The 23,195-nt window shown below is 36.2% G+C and overlaps 2 protein-coding genes across 3 annotated transcripts; both read right to left on the minus strand.

Annotated features, from left to right (window-relative positions):
• Positions 1–1,214: 1,214 nt before the first annotated feature.
• LOC143848202 (S-adenosyl-L-methionine-dependent methyltransferases superfamily protein) lies at positions 1,215–10,511 on the minus strand. Its single transcript, XM_077357084.1, has 8 exons — positions 9,955–10,511; positions 8,173–8,322; positions 7,754–8,024; positions 7,302–7,412; positions 4,081–4,252; positions 3,726–3,986; positions 1,660–1,854; positions 1,215–1,585 (listed from the first exon to the last, which is right to left on the minus strand). Exons 1-8 carry the CDS (start codon positions 10,405–10,407, stop codon positions 1,381–1,383), a joined length of 1,818 nt encoding a protein of 605 aa, XP_077213199.1. The 5' UTR covers positions 10,408–10,511; the 3' UTR covers positions 1,215–1,380.
• A 3,487-nt stretch (positions 10,512–13,998) lies between these two features.
• On the minus strand, positions 13,999–22,856 carry LOC143849166 (gamma-interferon-responsive lysosomal thiol protein-like). 2 transcript variants are annotated; one of them, XM_077358215.1, is made up of 5 exons: positions 22,441–22,853; positions 19,955–20,020; positions 17,189–17,329; positions 15,789–15,881; positions 13,999–14,461 (listed from the first exon to the last, which is right to left on the minus strand). In XM_077358215.1, the coding sequence occupies exons 1-5, from the start codon at positions 22,720–22,722 to the stop codon at positions 14,264–14,266; spliced, it is 780 nt and encodes a 259-aa protein (XP_077214330.1). In that variant the 5' UTR covers positions 22,723–22,853; the 3' UTR covers positions 13,999–14,263. The 2 variants fall into 2 exon arrangements, with proteins under 2 accessions (XP_077214330.1, XP_077214331.1); XM_077358216.1 differs by lacking the exon at positions 15,789–15,881 and having other exon boundaries at positions 22,441–22,856.
• Between the last annotated feature and the right edge of the window lie 339 nt (positions 22,857–23,195).

Genomic DNA, 23,195 nt, shown 5'->3' on the forward strand with positions numbered 1-23,195 from the left:
ACCCCGTTGGTTCCTAGTCGGATGAGCTAGCAGGGAAAATTTTAATTTCAAAACCCCCTGAGATGAGAGAGCTTTTGAAGTACAGTAATAGTAACACCCTCATACATATGATAAACATTATCAATATATGCTTTAGTGAACTATTATTTTTTAGTTAGGTTTTAGATTTGAATTCTTTTATATTGATTATCATTGTTAATAGCTCAATGGTCATACTATTTGACAAATCAAGGATCTTGTAGCTAACACCAATCATTATATTCATTCACAACTTGAGCCAATGAAGGATGTTTGAATTGATGTAAGAAAAAACTTATCTGTGTGAACACGGCAAGGAGAGTTCACATCCACATGAAGGTTTGACACCCCATGTTGCAATTCATATGGTGCATTTGGTAGAATCATTGCAGGCAGACACTTAGGCCCTGTTTGTTTTAGATTTTGTTAATTAGTTTTGGACGCACAATCGATTCTCATAATCCAAAACAAACAGGGCCTTACTCAGATAATTTAACAACATTACTATTCTAATCTAACAATGAAACCCTTATCATAGAGAAAAATAAGTCATGCCAAGCAACAGGAGATATTTAGAGGCTAAGTTGCATCAATGCGGCAAACCTCAAGTGGAAAGATTTGTGGATTCACCAAAAATAGTTTAATCAGTTATCAAATTTTAATTTTTTACATAATAATATAGTTATAACAAGTAATATATTGAAAATTTAAATATAATTCTTAAATTCCACATAAAATAAACTTACAATTAAGATGAATAAAGCTCAAAACATGTGGTGATTGTAAGGTTGTGGTAGTAGTATACAATCGAGAAGTGTCGCAAAGAATCCTCAAGTATTAGAAACCGACACGAGTCTGACACAGGTACTTCGCCCATTCAAAAGAATCCGTGTAAGATGGAGAATGACGAATAAAATGAGCATGAAAATATGACAACAGTACCATTGTACCAAATAAAAATAATGCTGTACCAACTTTGAATCAGAAAGAGTGGCGAAAATCATGAAAGATGCACAATATTTGATTGCTCGCGACTACTATGACCATGCCATCACATAAATCTATATTTATCTCAAACCAATTGTTTTATTTGATATGATCAATAGCATCAGAAATAAATATGATGCAATATGATCTGGAAGGTTATCAAACCGATTGCCGCAAGTGGATCTGCAACCATTCTCTCAAGCATCAAATGCACATAAGCACTGAATGTCTTAATATAATAATAGAATATGAATTACAACATGTGACTGAACACCCCTTGCAACAAAAGGCAGAAAGTAGCTGAACAGAATGACATTAAGAATTGACCATGTAAGATAATAAAGTGGGAGAGATGGGAGAAAACGGCACCTTTCCTCAAGATTCAGATCCTGCATCACGAGGGCGCCAAAAACCTTTATTACCAACAAGGAATTGCTGATCATGAATCGTAGTATCCCAGTGAAGTGACTGCATTATGGGATTTAGCTTTTGAATCACTGCCATTGTGTCATAAACCAAAACCCATCCACCGGGTCTCAAAATCCGGTCCATTTCCACAAATACCTCTACAATGTTACACCTGCAAGGAAGCGAAATGTCACCATCCAGAACTTTCATGCACTAGGTTACAATATATAGGCAAGAGTGTTGTACCTTTCTCTAATATTTCCAAATAGATGACTAGCATGTAGGAGATCATAAGTTCGAGGGTATGTATTAAAAGCCTCACACCAGTCATGGTAAATTCCAATCAGCCCTCTGTCAAAAATAACAGGTAGGGTATCTGCCCCGTCAACTGGAACAACGTTCATTACCCAAAGAGGTTGATTAATAAGTGCGGCAGCAAATCTGATAAGATGTAAAAAACTCAAATCAATATGGTACCAATAGAGAGCAGGTCATTAAATTGTTTAATTTAGATTAATGAGCATCCATATTAGGAGTTAGGACACCGCTCATGTTCCTTGGTATGGAAGAAAGGACCGGCGGTAGAAAAAGGAAAAAGAAAAAGTGGATGGAGAAGGGGGGCGAGAGTTGAATACTCTCAAGAAGTAGAAGTCCGGCCCTCCTTCTGTACATAGTTTGTGTTTAGGGCTTTTGTTTTAGGGTAACTTCTTTTCTGCTCTTTTTTCAGTCTTAGGTGATTTTGGTATGGTAACAAGATCTGCCACTAACAGTTAGCGGATGTTTTGAGTCTGTTGCATTAAGGCTCTTGCTGTTGTTAGCGGATAAAGTTATGGCTCTAGAGTTTAGTTGGGATATAATCTTGGTTGCATTTTCAGTTTCTCTAAGCAGGATAGGTTGAAAGGAGGGTTATATTCTTTGGATGTTAGGATGAGGTTTGTTGGAGATGATCATAGGACTATGGGAGGGCGGTTGTTTCAATGGTAGGTTGTCTGTTTAATGGAGTTATTAAATTTTCTCAGGAGAGACCATGGGAGTGAATTAAACGATGAAGATCCTCGTTAAGCTTGAGAGACTTTTTGTCTTTCGCTTTTTGAGGCATTTTATTATGGTAGTCTCTTAGATGAAATGACTGTTTGGGTTGACATATCAAAATTTCTCCAGAGGAAGTATGAGAGTGAATGAAACGAGGTAGATTCTTCACCAAGCTTCAAATACTTTGGAAGCAGTGGGGCATATGGGGCATATGGGGCATATGAAACGAGTAGATTCCCATCAGCTTGAGAGACCCTGGTCTTTCGCTTTTGGTGGCATCTTTTTGTTGAGAGCATTACTTGTCCTCAGGGAGTCTGGAGTTAAGAAGGAATGATAGTTGGTTTGCTGGGAAGTTTGTTAGCTTTGTTTATTTAGATGGTATTTGCAGTGCAAATGGAAGGATTGAATAGTTATCTTTATCGATGAAATTGTAAGTAGTTTCTAGCTTTGTTCTACCTTATGGTTCAGGAGTATGCTCTTGACCAGATATGCTATGTAAATGCAAGCTGGAACCTCTGGTCCCCAATGTAATTCTCATAGTATATATATACTTTTGTCAACTTTCAAAAAAAAGAAGAGATGGGTTTTGAGGCTAACAAGCCTATCAAGATGTTCTGTGACAACCAAGCTACTACTTCTATTGCTAGTAATCCAATATTCTATGAGGGAACTAAGCATATTGAAATAAATAGTCATTTTGTTTGTGAAAAGGTTACCAGCAAACGAATATCCACTCTGCAGATATATCACAAAAGTAATTGGTTGTAGTCAGTTTGATATTATTTGTTGATGATGGGCATGGATGATATATATACTCCAGCTTGAGGTTAGTGTTAAGAGATTGGGTAGTTAAGTATTCTTTTATACTGCTCATTATGTTTTTCACAAGTAATTAAGATGGGGTCCATCATATTGGGTGACCTCATAACATACTTCTAATTTGTTTCTTATCATGTTTATGGGAGTTGTGGGGATACACTTCTAATTTCCTTCTTAATTCTATCCACGACAGGATATCATGCATGCACAACATAAGACAGCAACTATTGCTAGCTATTGCAAACTTATATACCATTACCTGTAAGTAGTGCATCGTAAGAGATTACATAGACTTTACGACTAAAATGAAGGAAATAATTTCAGATTTATTAGAAGAATAAATCTGTAAAATTTAAAGATTCACAGGAATCTAAATAGCTAGGAAAATGAAACCTATATCACTTTGCCTAACTATGAAAATAGAGTGAATGTTATCCAACTTCATTTATTATGTCCCTTACCCGCCATAGCCAGCATTCATATCCATTACATTCTGAATGCTAGACCAGTTTATAGCTAGGTCTTTCAAATAAACACTCGATACAAGTGTGGCCCAATTGTCTGTGTCCTCATAAATGCTTTCCACATTAAATCTATTGCTTGGTTCCATGGATACACTGGAAGGTTTACTGCTAAGCCTTTCTGGCCAGGGTTTGGGCCAGTTGTGTTCCAGGCTTGAGTTAACCGGAAGTTGAAGAAGACAACTGTCAAGGGGCATGTACCTGCCGTTGTGAAAAAATAAATGAAAAGTCATAATAGAAACAAACAACCATATAAATGGACTAGTAAATGATGGTATGGTTTGACAGAACATACCATGGATTGCTGAGCATATCCCTTTGATCACACAAAGGAGGGGTATTTTCTTTCCTCTCATTATAGCAAGAATTTGAGACAGGTTTCTGATAAATTACAACTCCGATTCCAGCTGAGTCTACAGTCTTTACCACCATCTTCCAGCAAATAGATTCTGTCAAAGCTACCATAGCTGCGGGAATCAACAAAAATATGGATCTCCAGTTTTAGTTAGCAATAATTAGGAATGCAAGGAATACCAACTTTTCCACCAAAGCTATTGGTTTGAACATGCACATAATAATCTGTTGACGCATAAATTACGGAATGATGATATCATTTTCTATGTTTAATCATTCAACTTCATGCAAATAAAAAGATGAGTTGAAAATGGAGGACATAGGTAGAGGCTTCCACGTCAAATTCATTCAGCAATGACTGTCCGCAAGTGAGATCGTACTCAGAGGCAGAGGAGTGAATATAAAAATTATGGGGTCTAGTCAGAGTTTTAAATTTCTATCAACACTGATACAAAACGACTGAAATGTTTGTGTTTCTATCCCCAACAAAATCCATACCTAAACAGAAACACCCAGCAAAAGTGAAACCACGAGTTCATTAGTGATATAAAGTAACAGTATGTGCTACATAATTATATTTATATGAATTGGCATGTGATACGTTGTGCATGTATAAATATTTATATGAATTACATGTGAAATGTGATGTGTTAAATTATCAGGTGTTCAATGTTGTTAAACAACTATAGGTGGTTTTTTTTCCTTACATGATAACTTTTTAGCATGTATTTGTGCTTATACTAGACATGTATAAATATTTATATGAATTACATGTGAAATGTGATGTGTTAAATTATCAGGTGTTCGATGTTGTTAAGCAACTATAGGTGGTTTTTTTGCCTTACATGATAGCATTTTAGTGTGTATTTGTGCTTATACTAGCACTTCCAAAAGTTTCATCTTAAATGTTCATCATTTACACAAATTTCTGTAAATTTAGGGACTGCCAAAATTTCCATCCGAAATTGACATGTTTCCATTTCCATCGTGACCAAAGCGCATGCCGAAATCAATACCTAAAACCTTCGGCATAATAAATTGGGACAATGAGAGCAGCTTTTTCTAGAAAAATTTTCATATGATGCATGCATGTGCAACAGAAAAAGGACATTAGGGCCCACATGAATGGGCGATCTATACCATTCATTTATGCTACGTTTGGTTGCTTGGACTGGCTCGGAGAGTAGTGGAATAGGAAGTCAAAGGGAAGAGACAAGAATTTTGATTTGCCTAGAATTACCTCGGAAAATTGTGTAGTAGTGTTTGGTTGCGCGGCAAATAATGGGAGAGTAGGAGAAAAAGTAGGGGGTGTCATTACCAATATGGAGAGAGGAGAGAGAGATAGAGAGAGAGCATCATTCCCTAGAAAGTTCAATCATAATTCTTTGCTTTTGGAATAAGGGGACAAGAAAGAGACGAGTCATCATTACATGAGAGAAATCCAAGGGAATCAATGGGAGTCCAATGCATTTTGGCAACCAAACGTGGAATAGCATGCCAAATCCAAACAAAACTCCGACGGCTGCCTAGCTTTTGTGCAACCAAACGAAGCATTATAGGCCATACCCCAAAAATGGGGGCCATATGATGATCTTAACCCTGTGATTTGTGGAGTTTTTCAATACTGTCCCACCAAAAAATAGGGGCCATAAATCGAAGGGTTAGGATCATCTTATGGACCAAATTATTTGGGGCACGCCTTATCTATAGCAGGGACCAAAAAATGAATGATTTAGATCATCCATATATGCGGGCCACAGTGTACTTTTTGGGCTGCACAAGCGATGCACATGCATGCACCATATAGATATTATTTTCTGAATTCTTGGATGGGAAAACCATCAGGCAGCGGTACATGACCTAAAAGAGAGCAATTGGATGATGTGCCAATTGTTAGTTTTTGTCATGATTAATTTCTACCGAAACCGACATGAATTGAGAGAAATGTTTCTATTTCCATCCCCGCCAAAATAATACCGAAAGTGAAACGAATACCAAAACCAAAATCGTAAGTGAATTGATTTTATACTATATCGGTACGTGTAACATAATAATATTTATATGAATTGCGTGTAGAATGTGATGGATGTACTATGTATACATATTTATATAATTACATGTGAAATGTGGTATGTACTGAATTATCATACATGCACTGATGCACACCATGTCACAAGCCGTTCAATGTTATTAAACTATTATGGATCATTGTACTGTTTATGTGATGGGGTTTTTGTGTTTAGTCTAGCATTTTCTGAAGTTTCATCTAAAACTTCCATCATTTGCATCTGTTTTCATACATTTCCGTGAATTTACAGGATTTCCACTGAAATTTCCAACTGAATCCGAAACATTTCCATTTCCGTTACGACCAAACCAAAATTTTAAAACTTGGTTTTGTCACCTAAGAGACTAATTCTATTCAGTGCCTGGTTGTTTGTTTTGAAAATCCATCAATTAGGGGTTCAGCAATTAAATTGTTCACAGCAATTCCAGTCACAATGTCGATTTTGCATGGTCATAACAGATCCACGCTTTAAACACCAATTGTTGCAATCGTATGATGGATTTTACATGCAAAATCAATCGAAGATGATTTTTGTAACAGATCCAAACAATCACATATTAGATCATTAAACAACCCCCAAAATTGGTGTTGATTCCGATACATCAGCATGTACCATGGTTTCACATGTTGGTTGATTTAATTCAGTTTCAATCCACACGATCGGTATGTAGGTCAAGGGCAGTAAAATCGTTACAAAATTTGGGTCCAAATTTCAGTCGAGGTCGATCCATTTTAGTTTTGAGTTGGTCAATTTCGGGCCAACATGACCGATGTCCAAACCAAGTGGAGAGCAAAGTTAGTTTTTCTCAGTTTTTGTAGTTTACACATGTTAGGTTCTGAATTTTTTATTTGTGAGGTATTGAAAGTTCACCATACTAATCCCTTCAGAACATAGCATGCATGAACAATAAGAAACTTTAATTCTGTACCAAAGTGATATATTTTGCAATGTTATAGTAACATATTAACTTCAACACACAAAAAAAGCGATGCAGATGCTTAGATGTGAAATAAAGTCACCACAGAAATTATTGAATTCATATGTATTCATTTTTTAATACACATAGGCAGGCACAACTGAAAACATCACAAACCATTCCAGACATTCTGGTCTCTCGTGTCATCACGATAAACTGGTGTCGCAGACCATATGAAAAATCCTCCAGGCCTAAGAATCCTATTGAGCTCCATCAATGGCATTCCACCTACAATTTGAATAAAAAATAGATTAATGAAATCACTAGATTTTTTTCATAATGGACTACACAAAAAGGGAATGGACCATTTTGAGAAATCAAAAAAAAAGAAAAAAGAAATTAAGATCTACTTCTTATACAAAGAAAAAAACACAGATATAAAAAGCCACGACCCCCCCCCCCCCCGGCGCATTACGCATGCACCCCCCTTATAACGTGATTTGATGTCAAAAAAAAACGTTAAAGTTGCCCACTTTTCACGTCAAATCACGTTATTAGGGGAGCGCATGAGTAATGAAGGGGGAGTGAAAATATCATCTCCCTATATAAAACATAGATGTCAAACCCACCATCTGCATCCCAGTGAACCCTACATCGTGCACAATGCACTATATCATAAACATTATCGGGAAAAGTGAGCTTTTGTGTCCCAATGACTGAGAGAATAGCAGGAATTCCTCGCTCAAGAGCAAATTGGATTTGAGCTTCATGCTCGTCCTTTGGGGCAAGTGACATGGTAATGACATCTTTATCCATCAAGTAGCCACCAAAGCTAGCAACACCGCAACCAACATCTAAGATAACTCTAGTGTGCTTCCCCCATTCAATAGCTGGTAAGATCTGTGAGAATAAAAGATATGAGAGCAAACATTAAATAATTGATTAAGTAGATCCATGCACTAGCCGATATCAAATGTATTGCAATTCCATGACTTCCAGTTTTGAATGACAACATCAGGTCATTGAAACCCGCAAATGCACCTAGTACCTCCTCCATAAACTTAATGTAGCTTGTCACTCCATCTTTAAACTGAGTTCCTCCCCCAGGAAAAACGAGATAGTCATCAGACCTTTTCACCCAGTTTTGGTCTTTCTTGTACTCAACAAGTTTTGGATGAGGGACATTATCAAACCAAATCTGACAAACAGAAAATAGAATTCATGTCATCTAACTTGTCTTGATGTGTTACAGCAACTACAGAAAAAATAGCATCCAACTGTGTTAGTAGAGACCAAGTAATTCAGATTTGGAAGGAAGATTTCACAATTTCTTTATTAGGTCATACTGACAGAAAGCGCATACATCAAACTCTCTCTTTTTTTCTTTTTTTAATGGCTACATCAAACTCTTTTTAACAGTAACCTATCAACATTTGTGCTGAAGAACAAATAATATATGGTGTAGGTGACAACTAAAAGTTCATACAGTCTTACTGTATTAACATTACTGCAATGTTTCTGAAGTACAAATGAAATAACCAAGAAACTGTAGCTGAGCATGAAACATTATCAAGTTAGTTTTTGTGATGAAGAAAACACAATGTGGAGAAGTTTTGTGACTTCAGTGAATCTGCCTTGGGAAACTGAACTGTGGAGTCATTTGATAACCTAGAGTAAAAATAAGAATAAAAATAAAAAGGTCAATTTTCACCCCTTTTTTTCTATACTTTATTACTATTCCATCTATAAAAAGAAGAAAAAGAAGAGTAAAGCACATAATAGCATAAGTTGAAACACAGTATTTATTAGTTGTCAAAGTGGGAAGCGAGTGCAAGAAGCGATGCGGGAAGTGAAAGCAGGAAGTGAAGGGTTTAGAAAAGAGAAAACGCAGGAAGCGAAAAGCGAAAAGCGAAAAAGAAAATAAAGAGAAAATGTGTGGGAAGCGTCATTAAAAGTCAACATGAAATATGTAATAAGCCTCAATGGAAGCGAACAAGAAGTACTTACACAAAGTATGATTATAGTAGGTCAGGGAGGAATGATTAATATACATAAAGATTACAAGTAGAATTGACTTTGTGACTAATTAGAGTTACAAGTTTTAGTAATTTACAGTTTCACATGTTTTATTCACATATATTCACAGTTTTAAAACTTTGACTCCCCCGAGTCAACTCCCTTTTACCTTGGCCGCATTCCGTGTTTTGCCCTACAGAGTCAATAAAAATTCCTTTGACTCTCCTGAATTATGACCGCGTTAACCGAGTACTCAGCCGCATCATGCCGAGTCAACTAGGATTTTCTTCAGCCGCATTCTGTGCGACATCCGCGTTTTTAAACACTGCTATATTTGATGTTAAGTTTTTGGAAAATGGTCCATGTAATTTTCATTTGAACCTGGAGATGATTTTTTAGTTTTTAAATGCACTTGTTTTGGAAATATGCTCCTTCAACCTCATTAAAAGGAGAAAATATTCTTTTATGAAGAATATTAAAAGGAAATACATAGGAAGCGTCTGGGAAGCGTGCTTCCCCTAAATTTGGGAAGCGAGAAGAACTTAGCTTCTGAAGCGAGCTTCCTATCCAACTAGGAAGTTTCTATTAACCATAGTATTTAACCATGCTTTAGCAACTCACTGTGTAATGTTGAGTACAAATTTGGTCTAAAATTGAAATTTTTGAATCTCATTCCTCCAACTTCTCAATTTCAACTTCAATCAAGCAACTAAACTTGATAACAACCATAACAGATGAACAAGAAAAACATCAAAATTCACGAAAATTCAGAAATAAAAAAACCCAAGGGAAGCTTACCAAACTACAATCTCACCATGTCCCTGCTCTTAGGCCAATGAACGGGGATCTTATACCCCTGAGGAAGAGGAACCAAACATCTCAACCTAGGGTTAGGGCAGTGCCTCTCTCGATGCTCCATGTGCCGCCTCGATTTCAGCTCCTTTATTGCTTTCCAATTATCAAGACACGGAATGTAATCAATCGCCCCTGCAAATGTACAGATTTCCCATTTCAATTCAACTCCATCAGAAAGATCGTCGATTCTGGAATCTGATTCTTTTTCTTTCTGGTTAGGGTTTGAGATGGGAGATCTGATTTGATTTGGTTTTGGAGAGGGAATTTGCTGAGATTTTTCGAGATCGTTTGTGGTGAGGTAAGAGAATCGATTGTTGGTGAGGAGAAGAACGGAGACGCAGATGAGTAGAACTGCAAAGGAGAATATGAATGGGAATTTTCTCTCTCTGAAGAAGGTCTCTAACAATGCCATCTCTTCTTCTTCTTCCTTTTGTTTGAATCAGATCGAAAAAATCTCCGAAGGTAGCAGAGAGAGAGGGGGAGAGTATTTAATTACTCCTACAGGAAATGATATTGACACTCCCTTCGTTGCATTTGTTGTGAAGTTAGATAGATGTATGATGGACAATGACAGCAGTAAGTCTTACGGTTGGCGCTCTTATATTTATACTAGCAAAAAAAACCCATGCCGACAAAGAATTGTACAGACCAAATCATAGCTTGATCTAAACCGTCCATGTGATGGAATACAACATAAATAGGTTGTGCCCATAAAATAATTTCCTTAGGCTGATCGTAGCCCGCCAATCTATAGAGATATCGATAATTGTTGTTCCTCTTAAAGTGCCCAGAATTCGTCAATATTTTTGCAGGTGTCCTGCATTTGTAATATCAAACTTTCCGTAATTTGACCCGCACATAGTGAATAAGGAAAAGTAGTTCCCGATTTCCAACCCGACCTAACCTGATTTCCAATTCGGGTTGGGTTGGGTCGGGTTGACCCGATTTGTTATGGTACCAATTGTTGACCACCTCAACTCAAGTTGGGTTGTTTTGGATTTTGAGAACCAATAGTGAGTCACCAATAATTAGTTTTTAACTCACAATCGGTTCTCAAAATTCAAACCAAACAGGGACTAACAATTAACAAAGGGAAATGTTATCCGCACTACTATATTTTGATAATCACACTCCTCACTTTATTAAAGTACAGTATGGCCCGCACCATAGGATTATCCAAACTGTCCATTGTGAACTGTGGAGACTATTTCAATGTTGAAAAAGAAAAACACATATACAGAACTTCTTCAGATGGAACCCAAATTCGGGTTTCAGGTCGGGTCAGGTTGCCCGACATCCCAGCCCAACCCGACCCGACCTGATTTCCAATTCAGGTTGATTTTTCCCAACCCAACCCAACTCGATTTGCGAAAAAGCTTAACCCGACCCAACCCAAATTCGGGTTGAACCCGACCCGCGTGGGAACATCTAAGTAACAACAATGGTTTCAAATTATATATAGTGCTAATGTCCTCACTACCATATTTTATAATGGCACTACTCATTGTATTTTAATGATCGCACTCCTCACTTTATTAAAAATGTACGGTATGGCCCGTACCATAGGATGATCCAAACCGTCCATTAGATGGGCCACTGCCTACATAGGTTGTGCCCCAAAAATAATTTTCATAGGTTGATCTGAACCCTCCGATCTATAGCTGGTTATAGGTTGATCCAAACCGTCCATGTGATGGAACACAACATCAATCGGTTGTGCCCGTAAAATCATTTCCATAGGTTGATCCTAGCCCTCCAATTGATATAGGCTGATCCTAGCCTTCCAATTGATAGAGGTTTCCATAATTATTGTTCCTCTTCAGGTGCCCGGAATCCGTCAATAATTTGCAAGTGTCCTACATGAGTAATATAAAGTAGTTCTTTCGTCATTGTCATATGTCTTTACCTCTTCTTAGTAGTTTTTTTTCGTAATTGTCATAGACAAGTACCCGGGTAGGTACTTTTTGTATGTAGATTACAATTTTACCCTCAAATAATTTCTCATAGAGATAGATGTTAGATATCAGGAGTTAATGGTAAAAGAGTAATGCGATGTGTAAATCTCACAGAAAAAGAAAAGAAATTCCTTTTTTCTGTAGCTATATAGTAGTAGATTAGCCATGACATTTTTTAGATGAATGATAGAGGAATGAAGGGCGTCCTTGCAAAAATCAGCTCCAGCCCTTGGAGCTGATTTTTACAAGGGCGCCCTTCAATCTAACATTCCTCTATTTTTTATATGGGGAGCTCTTTCATCTCATTATTGTAAGGGCTCCCTTCAGTCTAGCATTCCTCGATATGATATTAGGGGCCATTTGGATGCCGAGAAGATTTTGATTTGGATTTCTCACATTTGCAGCCCTTTTTGCATTGTGATTTGGATCCGGATCAAATCATTGGATTTCCAAATCAGCGACTGACAGTGAAAAAAAATCTGATTTCAAAATATGCTGTGGAAATAAGTAATTGGAAATCGACAGATCTGGCAGTTTCCTTCACCTTCTTTGCTCATCAACCTCTCACCTCCAGTAGGAAGTACCCCCTTCCCTCTCTGTCTCCCTCAGCATGAGCTCGCGGATCTATTCATTTTGTTAGTTATGAAATTTTTCATTCTCTAAAATTCCTTGCAAATAAGAAAGCACAAAGTTACAGTTAATTTGTCTCAATGCTTGTGCCTATGACAATGGCGAAAGGATTGGCTTGGAAAGTAGATCATCAGTACACAACCATGCCTCGATATATGATAATGATGATCAAAACTAAAATTATTTCTAACCTAATTTTGAACAACATTTTCTAAGAAGATACTCTCTTCTATCTTATATCACTAAAATTTTCTATTGGCACTAGAAATAAGAAATTATAAATTTCCAACGTAGGAACAATGTGTTTGAGCATTAGATATAAGAGATGTTTTGATAAACATGCGCTCAAATTTTTGTCGTGTAGCATTTAAAGGGCTGTCAGACGAATATTACGGTTTTCAAAAAGCTCTTAAAGCCCATAAATACTACACGACAAGCATGTGGAGCGCATGTTTATCAAAACATTGGAGCACTGAAATCATTTCCCTATAAATTTATGGAGCATTAATTATGTATTAATGTTAGAGCTCCCATTGCATTTTAATCTTGGAATCTAACTCAGAATTTAAAGTTCATATGCCGTGTACGCGTGAAGTCTGCATTTTTTAAACAAGTACAGTGGGGCCCACTTCATAGGATGAACCATACCGTTTTTTCTGTTTAGGGGAACGTAAATAGGTTGTAACTCATAGATCACCATCTCCATTGGAAGATCCTAACCCTTCGATCTGTAGAGGTTTCTATGATGCGGAGGGTTAGGATCATCCTAAGGAGATGATCTATGGGGTACAGACTATTTAGGTTGTGGCCCAACTAATGAACGGTTATGCCCATAGTATTTGGCAAATAAGATCAAGTTATGCCTAACTTGCAATACTATAGACACCCATCCTTCGTAGATGTTCCCTGTTAGTGCTCGACACTAGTTGAACTTGTTATCTATTCATACCGAGTTGGTCTTATACTCCATCCACGGGCAGGCATCACGTTTTCTTCAAACCATTCCTCAAGACCCAAGGGGATGTTTGGAAACCGTATTTGTCTACCAAAGGTGAAAGAAGGGTAGGGAGGGCTGGTGAGAGAGATTTTAGAGGGCCCGCGAATGAGGAGAGCATGTGATGCAGTTGTTAAACAAAGAATAAGAAATCCCTGTTTAAAATAGGATTTTTGTTTTCCTTGTTTTCCAACCCCGTCCATGCTCAGCACTAACGGAATTTTTTTTTCATAGTTGTCAAACATGCCCAAAGTTATTAAACACAGTATCACCTACCTAAGATCATATGAAATTTCTCAGCTGCTTGAAGTGTGAATTCCAATTGAATACAACTGGGGTTTTTCTCAATTGATGTGCTTTGAGAATCACAATTAGAGAAAAATCTTTTTATTTTGCGGAACTTCATTGGGATAATTTGAAAATGTAGAAGGAAGAAGTTCCAAGATATTTCTTATGATCTAAAAGTTCATATTTCAGGAGAGCTGTTTACAGATATGATTCAAAAGCACAGAACAGACAGTTTCTTTACAACACTGAAGGAGCACACCAACCAAGCAATAACATTCTAATATCTCCTTTATTTAGCCAACCAGTTATTTTATAAGATAAATTACTAGGACAAATATGTCGGCCGATAAGGTTTAGATCCTCCTCTGTTAAATAACACCATAACAGTATAATCTGAAACTTCACTTACGCATTGCTGGTATCTCCATTTGGCGTCTCATTGAAATTACTGAAGAGTGTAGTATCTCTTCAGAGTAACATACTCTATCGAGCAGATCGGCTTTCTTCTCTGGGATGATGCCAAGTGGCAAAGCCTTGCAAGCCTCGGGCGGAGTACCTTTGTAAGCCTTGCAGACGTAGGTTTTGAAATTCTCATAGTCCTAGAAGAAGAGAAATTACAATTCTTTATCAGAAGTCTATCAAGTGAATATTGAACAAAGTGATGGGTCTTTGACTCTATTGATATCCTTCTTGTGAGCAACAAACAAACCTAAAGGACTAACTGGTTGAAGAGTACCACAATGCATACATGTCATACGGCATACCCACATTGTGGAATGCAATGCAAAATGGATGTTAAAATTTGACTTATGCATAGCTACGTTTCAAAATATTAGATATATTAGTTATAAAAAGCCCTTACATTGGAAGCTTAAATAAATTCCCTACCCCTTGTTGTACTTGTTGAGATTAGAATGTGTTTTTAGTGGTTAGTTTTATTGGTTATGATGTGGGTTATAATATGGATTATGGATTATGGATTATGACAGGGCACATTATCATTAATGATTTAATAGTATTATTGTTTTTTAGCCTCGTTATATATGTAAAGCTATGGACTTCATGGGGTTAGACTTCAAATCCTATGGACTTTCTTGCTCCTCCTCATCCCTTCTCCAATCTACTTTCACTTTAATTGCCATGACTCGGGTGGCCTCCTCCAAGTGATTTTCCCTTTTCTTTTACATTAACAGTGTATGTTTTGTTCACAAATATTGTTTTTAATCGTTTGTAATACACCCAATTAATGCTGATATGAATGGTATTTGACATATCACCAGAGAAAAATTCTAAAAGGAGGGTTGAAAATCTTTAAAAAGTCTCGACCCAAACAACTTTACTCATCAAAAAGATCTGTACTAAAGTTTGTGGCAAGTCATGAAGTTCTTTCTTATTTCATGTTGCTCAATGATAAAATGTTTCTTCCCAAGTAGAAAAGTCAGCCACAAATGGATAATCTACCGTTACCTTCTCCGCAATAAGAATCAGTAAAAGAAAATACCATTACCTTAGTCTCAAAAAACATTAAACCAGTATTTTTGCGACATTCTAGCTTGGTTCCAAAAGATTTTTTTTTTCTGTTTTCTATTTTTAAAGCCACTTTGGCTGCAATACTAGTAAGGAAATTTCTTACAGAAAAAAATAAATAAATGAACTGATAGTCAATTTTATTAAAAAATAGTCAATTTTATTAATGCTTCCAGATTATACGCTATGAAACTAGAAGTCTATCTTCATTTGCAATATTGAAAGAGAAAAAGGCCACTTCAAAACCATGTGCACACTTAAGACAATACAGTAGAGCCATTCAAAAAAGAAAAGAAAAAAGACAATAAGGTCAAGTAGAGCTAGCAAAATACTGCAAGTTTCAATATATATGACTCATGATATAAACTTCAAGGATGTCCCACAAGTTAAAGAACAAACCTCATTAAGTGGTTGACCATCTACTACTACCCAAGGAACATATGTATGAGGAGGATTAAGATGACCAGTTTCATTTGCATATTGTAATTCAAGCTGCATAAAAATTATAATCACCATGTCAGACCTAATAAAGAGGAAACAAAATATGCATAAAATAAAAAAATTAACAATAACATTGAAGTACACAAGCATGCTCATGGCAATTTTTACCAGGAGGAGTGTCGTTCTAATCATTTCTTACGTTAACAACGCAGAAAAAATGGTGTTAAAGTATAAAAGATTAAATATCGCCATCTTCAACAGCTTTAAGCTTTTGGAGTAATTGGTTGTTTCGCATGGTATTAGAGCAAAGGTTGTTCTAATCATTTCTTACATTAACAATGCAGCAAAAATGGTGTTAAAGTATAAAAGATTAAATATCGCCATCTTCAACAGCTTAAGCTTTTGGAGTAATTGGTTGTTTCACATGGTATCAGAGCAAAGGTCCTGGGTTCAAAACTCCTTGATATTACAAATTGACATGTAATGGCCAACCCAAAAGAGGAGCCACATGTGCCACGTGTAGGCCAACCTTAAAAAGAGGGGCTACATGTGAGGGGGAGCGTTAAAGCATAAAAGATTAAATATCGCCATCTTCAACAGCTTAAGCTTTTGGAGTAATTGGTTGTTTCACAAATGTCAATATTGGAGATTGATCATGTTACAACGCTAAAAGTAAGACAATTTCTTTTAACATCCAAATGGGCCTTAGCGTTTGAAAAGCATGTCTTTATCTCATCTTCTAAATTATTTTGGTTCTATGAGATCTGAAGAATCTCGATTGAATAACTGGATAGGATCTTAATTTGATTTCAGCGGCTTTTGTTGATAAAGAATTAAAAGATTCAACAACAAGAAGAAGCATAACACCTCGATCATGGTGAAAATAACTTCCAATTTGTGGAAACATGGATGAAGATGGTTATTAGTCTTGTGAGAAGTTTTAATATTTTTCATTGTATTTTAACATTTTCTGCTTTATCCTAGTTAGTTGACTAAATAGGAGACGTTACTAATTGGCCTCATAGTTTAATTTGGTAATCATGAGAGGGTGTAACCTCTCATAAAAGGGTATAAAATGGTATGGAGAAGTAGAGACTCATACAAGATCATGAGTATTATTCTATATGCTAGAGTTATACAGGTTTAGGAACATTCTATTGTTTCCTTTGTGTATAGCTGTAGTGAATAATGTGGAATCGTGTAGAAGATGTTAGAAGATGTAGAATGTTCCAGAGAAGATGATAGCTACCTAATCATATATTTTTCATCAAAAAATAAACAGCCATCATTATAATTGAAGCTAAATATTTCCTACAATGATCAACATATGGAAGAATAGACAAGAGAATGGAATCAACCTTTTTCCCATTTCCACTGTTGAAACAATCGACAAGCAGTTGTGAACCCAAACCAGTTTTTTGGAAACAAGATTCCCAATCATTGTACTTACGCTCGATGACTAAAGTCTCAACACAATAAATGAAAGCAAAATGCTGGTGCTGCAACAAAAAATAACGAGTTAAAACAAGTTGAAGCTAAGCGGAAATTATAACATTTCAATGTAACATACACAAAATATATTTCATGCTGAGATATGGGGTTAAAAACAGCCTTCACTTCTGACTCGATATTTAATAATCTGCTTATAATAATCAAAACGATATTAAGTTATCACATAATATTGTGTTTCACTCTGGGATGAAACCCATAGGGATTGACTATCACTTTGTCTGAGAAAAGCGAAGAACAGTGAGATAGTTTCACTCTTTGTTTTGAGCAGAAATCAGATAGCAGACAGAAGTAGTACATGTTCAAAGGAACAGTAAAGCTCAAAGGGTAGTGTTAGAAACAACACATATTATTATGGTGCATCCCATTACGTGTAGTTTGGTTACTTCTAGTTTTATCCTTCATTGCATGTAAGCGGTTGTAGTTATGTATAGTGGAGAAATGAACGAATCTCTCACCCCCAACAAAATTTCTCCTCTTGTTAATATCTAATTAAATCAACTTTTATTAAGAGATTCTTGAGCCATCGATCACTTTTTTAGGAGTTTTTATGTTGTTTAATATCTTCTGCTACAAAACAATTATCGTTATTACAGCATCACTGCAGTTGCATCTCAGTTTTGCGTCAATTTTTACAGGTTTTGAAGAGGGATGAACGATTGGAAATTTTAGTGATTAATGGGTTTTTTTTTTTCAACTTTTGTGGTTATTAAGTTCTTTTCAAGATCAAGAGTTGAAAAATCATGAATATCTTGCTTTCGATGGATATGACAGTTGTGAAATCAAATAGGTGTTTCTACTATACATTGTAAAAAGATCTTGTTCTTCAAGAATTTATTGTTAGGAGTTTTTGTTGGAAGATCTTAAAACTTTTAGTTGTTTTCAGATTTTCAAAGAAAAAGAACTAGAAAAAAAAGTAATTAAACTTCAAAAAAGTAGAATATAAGAAACTTGATAAATAATAGAATAAAAAGTGTCACAAAAAATGAGTTAACTTAGATATTCATTTTATCTTAAAATGGATGTTTCCGTAACTTCTATTTTTTTAAATCCTAAATAACTTATTTCGAAGTTGAAATTTTTGGTCCATTAAGGTTCTCTTATTATCTTCTTTTAATAATAGAACATTATACCGATTACTCCAGTTCAACTATTCTTCGTTGGATTTTCTCTATGCCCTATTAGTAAGGCCAGTCTTTCTTGTATGACTTTTTACCCAGGACTCACTTTACTTTATACGAATAGATTTCACTCCAAGCTGCACTGATGCCCAAATATCTTGAATTCTTCTTTGGGCTCTCTTCTCTTAGAGGAGCTTTCCCTTTAGTGAATTGCTGTTCATATTTTCTCTGGATTTCTTCTAGAACAAAAAATAAACAAAACCTACAATACTTTGTGAAAATAAACAAAATTATAAATCTCGTGATATCTTCTTTTTCTTTTCAAATCTAATGAAAATCACAATATTTTCATGATAAATTCAAAATACCATCAATAACTGTGACATTGTTGTTGAAGGCTAAAAGGGTTGTAAGTATCTGAGTCATTACCATTGTCATGACTTGACAATTACAAAATTAGAAGTGACTTATAAATGGAATAGTTCCTGGCACTCTTTGGCTACTCGCTATCATATCTGTACTTCCTTTAGCACCAACTCGGAGCCGAGCACTGCTTTTGCATGTCTTCGCCTATGTCATTCTCCCATCCTGTTCTAGCTGTCGGGCAGCATAATTTGCAGATTGCAGCCTACCCTCCTCCTCTTTTCCCTCTCTTACACCCCTCCTAGATCATCCCCAGCTGATCAATATTATATTTCCTTTCCTCTTGACAGGCAGCTCTGCAGCTGCTTCTATCACACAACTTTTTCTGCTCTAACTTCCGCAGTAACAGCAACAACAGTCCTCATTCCCTCCCTCCTCTACCATCTCTTTGGCTGCTTTTGTAGTCCTTAGTGCCCCTGCTGCCACAGTTCAGTTCCATCACTTTTCCCTGTCGTTTCAAGCAACACCGGTGGTTGGTACAATGACGGGTCGTAGATGGCTCTCTTGCTCTATCTCTTATTGGGATTTCCTACACATCAGAATTTGAGGCCGAGACACGCATGATCAGGTGAGATCATTCCTACTTTCTTTTCAGTAGCCCTATTGATACATATTTTGTTGTTTATTCTCCTTTGATCAGCTTTCCATCTACCCATACCCTACCCTAGACTCATAGGGAAATAGTAATTGTCATTTTGCGCATTGTTTCAGATTGTAGACAGACTTTTATAACATTGTTGCACCCTTATTTATAGTTCTGGTTTTATTTGGTGTGAGCTAATTGTCGCTTGTTTTATTTGGCTCAATTAACTTGTTGAATTAACTTTAAGGCTAACAAAGGTGCGAAACCCTAGTTATGTTTTGATCATTTTCTGAATGTTTAATTTGTTCTTGAGTTGTTAGCGCCTGATTTTACTAAATAATAGACTCTTATGCTCCAAAGTTCTCCTTAAAGAACCTGTGAACCCTAGGTTTGCACCACATCAAAGCTTGGAAAGAAAATGATAAAAAAAAAAGCATCAAGGAGTCTAAGCTAAAAAAAAAGAGAAGAAAAGCATCTAGGAGTCTTACCACTTCAGGCCAGACTTTGATGGCACAAGCTTCCACAGTATTCAACAAGCACTCATATGGGCCATGCTGAAAAAAAGCAAAACAGTGAATAAAAAAAGAATGCCGTTCTTTGACAAGAAACACAGAGAGAAACCATTTAGTGTAATAACTTACAATAAAATCTTCATTGTAAACAAAATTATCAACCATTCAAAAGCAAATACTTTCAAGCTTCTGAAGTGAAATATAGAGAATATACACTTCAATATGTTCAAGAATAAGAATATTTTTACTTTATGATGGGTAATGATGTTATGATAAGGTCACATAGAAATCTATCATAAAACAATCTCTTGAATGTGAATGGTGGTGATGAGAACATGGTTGGAACCACTCATCTAGTGGACCTCACAATGGATTCTCCATAGCTCAAAAATGGCAGACCGGATGATCCTAACCGATCAATAGATAGCCGACATTTAACAGGCAAAGGCACTTTTTCAATCGTTTGATTGGAAAATTTTGGACTGTGATTAATCCACAATGGGACCATTAAAAAAAAAAGATTAATCCACAATGGGAGCTACTGATGCATGGTCCTGATAAACCTCTCACATCACATATTCCTATAACAGGTTTGTCTCATTTTATATTTCTAGAAGACAGTCTCATAGGATCATTTCTCTATCTCGATCAATACAAAACAAGCCATATGTGTGAATGAGTGACTAAACAACATTTGCCACATATTCCACAGATACTCATAAAATTATTGTAATTTGGCCAGATGTGCTTCGTGCTTTGGAAGATGGTACTTTCAACCCCCATGTTTCAGTCACTGCCACCCCATCTATTTATTTTAAACTCTTTCACTGGCTGTTACAATTCCCAATGAGCTGGGCAACCCAATTAAAGAATTTCAAACAAATAGAGGGATTCGAAATAACCTAAACTTGGGCTTCATATACCATTTCCCAAACAAAAAAGCAAATCTCTCATGCTTATCCTATTTTTTTTTTCTTTGGGGATGTCCAGAACAAGGGGTGCAAATGCCAGATCTGCTCTGCTTTAATCCTAAAGTTAATTGAACTAATCAAAATCTCCCACTTGACCAAAATACTGTGATTCATGCAAATGACAACAATCTCCTTTTTCCCTTTTCAGATGCAGTATATCACTATTTAAGAATTTGGTAATTTTATGAGTGTTTTGGTCATTGTAAAAATTCAGCATCAGTCAATAATTAGGGAAATTACATTGTGTATGTCTTACTTTTAAGAAAAAATGAGGTTGGGAGAAAGTAGAGATGGGGATCACTTGTTTAGTGTTCCAAGCCAATCCTTAACATATATTTAGTTTAATGGTTACAATGATTTGATCGTAGCCACGTTCAAAGTGAAGAAACTTAGATGAGAGGTCCAAATCATGTTGACATCATGTGGTTGCTGGATAAAAGATTTCTCAAAGTGCACCATTCATTCATTCCTTTAAACTGGTTGCCAAAAACAAGATGTGCACTTGTATATGTATTAAATATCCATATGTCATGTGGGACCCACAAGGCCGGGCCTTTGCTGCTAACTCGGAAACTGTGTAGAAGGGAGTTTGGGAAAAAAAAGTTCTTACCCTTTCCCTTTATTCATTTAGGGAAATGATATTCTCACAATCTTAGTTCAATTATGATACCACACCCCATAATTTATACTTTTCTGATTAGCTTTTAAAGGTTGTTAGAATTCCCAAAATGCTCTCAACAACAAATTTAAAAGTGTAAAGTATAGACTGTAGAGTGCCAAACAAGGGGATCAGAATATCATTTCCCATTATTTATTCTTCGTAATGTAATAATAAGAGGAATGCTCGAAAGAAAGGCATCCTTGAAAAAAATGGAGCAAAGGGTTAATGACAGTTATGATCGTAATTGTCTGTGCCATCATTAACGGATTTTTTTCAATGGGGGGAGCCTTTGCCCCATTTTTTGCAAGGGCGCCTATCATTCTAGCATTCCTCTAATCATAAATATAAGAAAATTAGCTGCTAGAGGGGAAATTATATCCAAATTCCTTGTTTTTGTTTTATGGAACCCAGCACTATACTATGTACTTTCTTGACAGGCTATTGAGAACTCTTGGAAATTGTAACAGCATTTAAAAGCAAATTAGGAAAGTGCCAATATCAAATTCCTTAATGAAAAAACCTATCAGCAGGCAATTAGATAAGTATGCATCTGATGAAATAAAGCTTGCCACTATCAAAATAAGCGGAGTGTAGATATCATTTCGCATGTCAATATAGTAAAATACTTTAACTTTTTCTTTTAATTTCCCCCATGTTAAAGGCTAAAATTTCACGAAAAAAAATCTATCAGCATCCAATTAGACAAGTATCTATCCAAATAAAGTAGAGTGTAGATATCATTTGGCATGTGAATACAGTAAAAGAGTCAATCTTTTTTACTTTAATTTTTTCAAGAAGGAAAGGAAAGAGTAGTAAGAGAGAAAGAGCACCTGGCAAGCGATGGTTTCATTAGATCCGATCCTAGCGTTTCCGTACGGGACGAGATTGAGATCAACGATTTCAAGAAGCCCGTTCTTGAAGATCTTTGCAAGAAAATTCACAATGAAATTCGAACAGTAAGGGCACAGAGTCTCGTAATACAGACCTAACGAAACTTTCGGAGCAGAATCCGAATCCGAAAACCCTACTCTCGAAGCAGAAACAGAACCAAAATCGAAGAGGAAAAATACAGAGAGGAACAAAGCTAAGAGAATGAGGCTACGAGAAGCCATGCCAAAAACAAGAATCACTCCTCTCTCTCTAGATCAAACACAAAGAAATTTCGAGATTTTTCTGTGTCTTTTTCCGCTTTACAGAGGATTCGTGTCCACCATATTTTTCAGAGTCGAGCAGAGGAGAGATATGGTACTTGTCTGTGTTTTAATGATATTTATAAGCCAAGTGTATACAAAAGCCACGGAAATGAAATTACTCTTTTGACCTTTGTCTTTTTCCTTTGCTTTTTCGCTTTCTTATGAGAAATAGGAAAATTATTCCTAATTTTGGGCCTACCAGACTTTATTTGGTAGGCCCTATCGTGGAGTTGAAACGGCCAGAAAATAGCGTCTAACTAATGATTTAAAGTGATTAATCACGGCCTTACAGATGGATGGTGAAGATTAAATTTCTATAGTTGTCAAATCTGTAAGTTAGAAGACCTAAGAATTAAGGGTCCAGATCTTGTTGTCCTCATGTGGTGTGGGTC

The sequence above is a fragment of the Tasmannia lanceolata genome, unplaced genomic scaffold (genome assembly GCF_043159265.1).
Source record: "Tasmannia lanceolata isolate RefF3 unplaced genomic scaffold, GAP_Taslan_0.1 ptg000016l, whole genome shotgun sequence".
NCBI classification, from domain to species: Eukaryota; Viridiplantae; Streptophyta; class Magnoliopsida; order Canellales; family Winteraceae; genus Tasmannia; species Tasmannia lanceolata.